Source organism: Carya illinoinensis, chromosome 8 (assembly GCF_018687715.1).
Source record: "Carya illinoinensis cultivar Pawnee chromosome 8, C.illinoinensisPawnee_v1, whole genome shotgun sequence".
Lineage (NCBI taxonomy): Eukaryota > Viridiplantae > Streptophyta > Magnoliopsida > Fagales > Juglandaceae > Carya > Carya illinoinensis.
Window position 1 is genome coordinate 37,066,593 of NC_056759.1, and position 6,260 is coordinate 37,072,852.

Sequence of the window (6,260 nt, forward strand, 5' to 3'; positions counted from 1 at the left end):
CTCATTATTGATTTTATCGCATCTCTGTCCACATTTTTTCTCGTCAAAGATCTAGGCTCACTTTATTTTTTTTAGGTATCCATGTCTATCGCACACCTAAAGATCTTTTTTTTTTTTTTTTAAATTTATTTTTTATCTCAGTCTTGTTACATCTCTAACCTCTTAAAGAAGACTAATATGCATGAGTCTAAATTTGTGTCAACACCGATGTCAACATCTACTACACTTTCAGCTCTTGATGGTTGAGGATCCTCAGCTTTATCACAATGTCGTTGGTAGTCTCCAACATCTATCATTCACTCGTCCAGATATCTCGTTTGTAGTCAATAAAGTTTGTCAATACATGCATTGTCCCCGTCATTCTCACTGGCAAGCCGTCAAACGTATATTGCGTTATCTCAAACTCACCATCTCTCTTGGTCTATTTTTCTCCTCAATCTCTCCCCTTAAACTAACAGCATTTTCAAATGCTAATTGGGTTGGTTGCCTGGATGATTGGAAATTGACTGGTGGTTTCTGTGTCTATGTTAGGTCTCACTTAGTGTCTTGAGGCTTCAAGAAACAATCAACAATAACTCACTCCTCAACTGAAGCAGAATATAAATCAGTTGCAAATACTGCTTGTGAACTTCTATGGATACAAGCATTGTTAAAAGAATTGAGAATTTTTATTTCTACAGCACCCCATTTGTTATGTGATAATATTGGTGCCACCTATATTTCGGCTAATCCTGTTTTACACTCAAGGACTAAACATGTGGACTTTGATTATTATTTTGTACGTGATCGTGTTGCTAACAAAACTCTTATTGTTTCCTTTGTCTCAAGTAAAGAACAAATTGTAGATATTTTTACTAAACCACTCTCCTCGGCCCGTTTTGTACTCTTACGTTCAAGCCTCACCATCCTACCGGTGTTGCTTGAATCGTAGGAGGATATTAGAACAGGTGTACCTGCCTTAGAGGATACCACCTCACAAGACATGTCCACTACATCCGTAGCATCCCCCTCAACAGAATGCCATCTCCATTTCAGCATAATAACCGACTCTGCTCCATATGGAATATTGTAGATTCTTCTAGATTGATTCTCTTGTAAACTTATATTTCTGCTATAAATATGAGTGCTACTGTAATGAGGAATACATAGACGAGAAATACTTTTATTCAAATACAATTATTCTTTGATGCATTTTTACAAACTCTTGGCCTGCACTAGTTTTCCCACTGGTTTCAACAATAAGTGAGTTGTTCATAGTACATACTAGTAGTTATGGCCTTGTGGCTAACACTTGATTAATTTGACTGTGCCAGAAGTCTCAAATGGAAAACAGAACTTGTTTTTGAATCTCGGGCTAGTAAGGGTATTATTATCCGTTACATCGGATCTACCTTAATTAGAATTTCCAAATTAAATAATCATTTAAAAATCTTATGAACACACGTCATAAATAGATAATTGGAAAAATGCAACTCTCAATATATTTAAAATTTGATGTTTTGATGGGCACGTAAAGATAAAAATTCATATGAGTATTTTTTTTTTTAATTTTCTGGGTGGGATATTAACTGATATTTTCTTTTTCAAGCTGGAGTCGAAAAAAAAAAAAAAAAAAGACGAAGCAGAGCATGGGGGTCCGTTTCTTTACTTATAGAAAATAATCTTAATATTTTTATAAATGCATTATTTTTCATATGAATAGATAGACCAATAATTCAATCCATTTCATTTTGTATTGGATTAAGTTATATTTCTGGAATGAAATTGCTGAATCCATTGAATACATCATTTGCTCTATATAATTATTTTCTGGTTAAATTTCAATTTAGTCAAATATATGTTATTCACTGTATAATGGGATTCTTTATAAATATGAAGATACACACACACACACACACACATATATATATATATATTAATTTGTATTTTTTTTTTATTTCATGACGTAAATGATATATCCTTTTATTTTTTACGGGTGGTTGAGAACGAGGACTGCAAACAATGTCTTAAACATGCTGGGTGATGTAATGAATTCACTTTTTTAAGTTTTATTTGGATGGGAACTATGGCCTATCATGCTGGTTTGTCATGTCGGCCGCAACTGAGACTCACAACATTCGGTATCATATGCTCGTCTCAGGTTGGTGTCTCGAGGCGACAGGCTTTGGAGCAACTGGATAAGAAGCTGGCCGAGGACGACGACAGGGCAGCACTCTCACTTGCTAAGGATTTGCAAGGCAAGCCTGGGGGGCTTCAATGCTTTGGGGGTGCTAGACAGGTCTGTGAGAGTTAGTTCCTTGGTTGTTGTTTTGGATGAATTTTGAGAAATTGCGTTGGCAAAGGAAGTTTTTAAGTTTCTGCAACGTTAATTTGCTTAGCAGAATCATCTTGATGTAAAATAGAGGAAAATTGTCTTTGCAATCTTGGATGAGTCTAGCTGCAAATTGGCAAAGATGTAGTCTGATTTATGATTTGGAAATAGAATTGTAATTCGTTGTTATAGGTTTTTATGTATCTATATCGCTAGTAGATAGTTGTTCTCCCTGTGTACTTGTCCAAAGTTGATAAAGATTGGTTCTTCATCATACAAGGGAGTCAATGATGCAGGTGCCCCAAAGACTTTATTCCTTGGATGAATTGAGGCTGAATGGAATGGAAGCATCGTCTCTTTTATCACCGGTGGATGTAACACTTGGTTCAATAGAAAGAAACCTGCAACTTGCTGCTGCTCTGGGAGGGCTTGCTGCCTGGAGTGTGCTTGGCTTTAGCCCACAACAAGTTCTATATTTTTCTCTGGGGCTGCTGTTTCAATGGACACTGGATTCAGTAATTCCGTTCTCTCTCTCTCTCTCTCTCTCTCTCTCTCTCTCTCTCTCTCTCTACCCAAGACCCTTTTCCGAAACTACGTGCCAAGGACTTGTTTTATTCTGAAATTGCGTGTTTTTGGCTGGGTACTAATATGTTGTGTTATTCTTGGAGGCACTTAAAATTATTTCATTGGCCGACTCACACACTCACGTGTTGCTTAAATCACTAACAGTGGAGACAAGGTCGAATTTTCTTTAACATACTAATACTAGAATTTTAACAATATTGGTTGTTTCTAGGTCTCTTTTGATGGAGGTGTTGGTAGCTTGGTTCTTGATACAATTGGGCACACATTTAGTCAGAAGTACCACAATAGGGTTATTCAAGTAAGATACCTCTCTCTCATTGTGTGGCAGTGCATTGCATTTGTTCATTATGTTTTTATAGGAATAACTATCCAATAACACTATGCTGAGACCATTCTACATTTATTTGGTGATGACATTCATGCTATGTTCTTGTTTCAAAGGCCATAACATGTTCAGTGTTGCTTTGTTCTGTAAGATTATCGTGTTGTATGTTCATTACAGTATTACCTATCTTCTGATAAGTTTTAGAACTTTTTGTTATGTCAATATGGACCCCATGTGCAGCATGAAGCTGGCCATTTCTTAATCGCTTACTTAGTGGGCATTCTTCCCAAAGGATACACACTAACTAGTTTGGAAGCTTTGAAGAAGGAAGGATCTCTAAATGTTCAAGCTGGGACTGCTTTTGTGGATTTTGAATTTGTTGAAGAAGTGAGTTTGTTTTCTTTAATCTGATTTTAATTACATAATTTCTTCAATTCCTATTCTATTTTCTGTCTCGCTGCTGTTTTTGGTTCTATTAAGTTACATACTTATTTTATGGAAGGTCAGGTTTCATTTCATGTTCCTTCACAAGTTCACAACTAAAGGCACCTGATGATGCCATGGCTCTGCTGCTTTTATCCAGAACCAATTGCTATGAATCGGATTTGACTTTGTAGCAGATCTCAAAGCTCTTTTGGGTCTTGTCACAAGTCGACTTGAGGGAGTTATTGTCTATTGTCTTTGTTGTCATTGGTTAAACCTGTGGCAACTGTCGGCAGGTTGAGTCTGCTACTCAACTCGTTAACTTTGTCGACACAAAGTTATATGATAACATCCAGTCTTTCCATTTTGGCAATTTCATTTATAATTTATCATGTATGGGCGTTGATAAGATCTTGTAGCCATCGAGGTAATGGAGTTGTGTCCCTTACAAAATTGGTGGTATACCTAAAAGTAACAAGTATGTTGGATGCTGTCATGGTATCATTGATCAAACAATAAATAATAGAACTTTAGATATAGAGATTGTGGCATTTTGCTAGAATAAATTATTTGGGATTAGTTGATCCATTGACTTGATGCATAGGACCTGTTGATGCTTAGATTTAATCAAGCATGGCTAAACAATAGCAGCTTAACCTTTGATAAGGGAAGTGGTCTATGTAAAAGTGGAATTCAAAAGGTTTCATTGGAGGGGGTTCAGTTAGTTCTAAAGGGCAAACTGAATGCTGCTATATACAAACTTATAACTTGATAGGCGCTATATTTTTAAAAGATATATAAAAAAGAAATCTTTATTACCAATATAAACAGTGTTTTGCCTTCTTGTTACTGAATGTTACCTCCCCTTCCATGTCATGCAGGTTAATGCAGGAAAAGTATCTGCTACAGTATGTCACAGCATTCTTACAGCTTATATATATATAGACATGCCTGTAACATATTTCATTTAATGTTACTCTTAAAAATATTTAGTCTTTTTGATTGAAAATAATGAGTTTTATCTCCCTGGAAACAAATCCTTTTGTTTTTCAGACACTGAACAGATTCTCATGTATAGCACTGGCGGGTGTGGCGGCTGAGTATCTTTTATATGGAATTGCTGAGGGAGGCCTTGCTGACATTAACAAGGTTTGTACTAGTTCTTACTTATTTGACATAGTAAGCAAATTATACATATTATTAATTGAACTTGATCGTCAATGATGGAACAGTTGGACATGCTACTCAAAAGCTTGGCCTTCACACAGAAGAAAGCGGATTCCCAAGTCAGATGGTCTGTACTGAATACAGTCCTACTTTTGCGGCGCCATGAATAAGCACGAGCTAAGCTTGCAGAGGCCATGTCCATGGGAAAGTCTGTAGGAACTTGCATTGGCATTATAGAGGAGACCATAGATGATTCCAACATCCAGCTTCAACTGGGTTGAAGTGGAGGCTGAAGAATTCAAGCTCCATTAACATTTTTTTCCTTCTAATTTTCTCTTAGGTGGTGAATTTGAAAAGGGTAGAACAAGTGAAAGATTTGTGATACAAGAAGAAGGCAGTAACTCAATGCACGAATTTATTTGAAATTTTTTATGTTCTGAAGGACCATGTGTCCAATTACCAAACTCAAACTCAAATATGCATCAATTCATCGTTTCTGAAGGGATAAATATACATTTTATATCTTAAAAAAGGCACCTAAAACTTTTGACCCTTTTTTGGCTCTTAATTCAATCCGACCCGCTAATTAGGGCTTACTATATATTATATTAAACATTGTACAATTGTCACACTGTATCTTTTTATTATCATTTGAATAAAATTTTTTGTTGTTCCATAGATGTGGACGTAAATATATTTTCTAATTACGTAAACTTTTTGTTGTGTGATTGATTCTAATTTTTTTTCTCTACTCTTTTTTTTTTTTTAATTTTTTTTATTGTTCCCAAAAAGGCACACTAGGTAGAAAATCAAGTTTGATCGACTTTTTTTCTTTTGGGTAAGCAAGTTTGATCAACTTATTAACACGAAAAGCCCACCAAACCTAATATATATATGAAAAAATCTTCACAACCTTCCAACACTCCACACTCCACATTTTTTTTAATTTTTATTATTTTATCTTTTATCAAATATTTAATATATAAATAATGAATAAAAGAATTAAATTAATTTAAAAAGAATAAATTCAAAAAAAATATTAAAAAAATATTAAAAAATTAAAAAAAGTGGAGTGTGGAGTGTTGGGAAGTTGTGTAACATTCCTCTATATATATAAATACAACTCGTACTCCAAAACTGGTTCGTAATTTGATTGTGCAAATCGAGACATTGCACAATGCCACAATCAAATAAATATAAAGTTAAACGATGCAACATCTTTTAATATATGAGAATCAAGACTATCTTGTACTACAAATTGAATAAGAGCTGTTAGTCGAATATGGGGGAAGACTTGTTAATTTCCGAAGTCGACAAAGATAAGGGTGTGCTACACACGTACAGTCTTTGCAGGTTGGCTTTGTTCTTCTTTCATTTGGAATATTATGCCATGCCAATACAGATGTAAAAACCCTCTCCATTCATGTTCTACTTAGGCCATGTCCTCCC

The 6,260-nt window shown here is 35.1% G+C and overlaps 1 protein-coding gene across 3 annotated transcripts; it reads left to right on the forward strand.

Annotated features, from left to right (window-relative positions):
- Positions 1-1,981: 1,981 nt before the first annotated feature.
- Positions 1,982-5,275, forward strand: LOC122318508. 3 transcript variants are annotated; one of them, XM_043135929.1, is made up of 7 exons: positions 1,987-2,278; positions 2,608-2,826; positions 3,108-3,194; positions 3,426-3,608; positions 4,526-4,552; positions 4,698-4,793; positions 4,877-5,275. In XM_043135929.1, exons 1-7 carry the CDS (start codon positions 2,057-2,059, stop codon positions 4,979-4,981), a joined length of 939 nt encoding a protein of 312 aa, XP_042991863.1. In that variant the 5' UTR covers positions 1,987-2,056; the 3' UTR covers positions 4,982-5,275. The 3 variants fall into 3 exon arrangements, with proteins under 3 accessions (XP_042991864.1, XP_042991865.1, XP_042991863.1); XM_043135930.1 differs by lacking the exon at positions 4,526-4,552 and having other exon boundaries at positions 1,982-2,278; XM_043135931.1 differs by lacking the exon at positions 4,526-4,552 and having other exon boundaries at positions 1,985-2,278; positions 3,462-3,608.
- The last annotated feature ends 985 nt before the right edge of the window (positions 5,276-6,260 follow it).

What these genes read in the sequence shown, in the direction of transcription:
- LOC122318508 (XM_043135929.1), top strand. Translation starts at nt 2,057, where the DNA reads ATGGGAACTATGGCCTATCATGCTGGTTTGTCATGTCGGCCGCAACTG. An exon ending in GCTTTGGGGGTGCTAGACAG is followed by an intron (nt 2,279 to 2,607) that starts GTCTGTGAGAGT and finishes TCAATGATGCAG; the next exon opens with GTGCCCCAAAGACTTTATTC. An exon ending in ACCACAATAGGGTTATTCAA is followed by an intron (nt 3,195 to 3,425) that starts GTAAGATACCTC and finishes GATAAGTTTTAG; the next exon opens with AACTTTTTGTTATGTCAATA.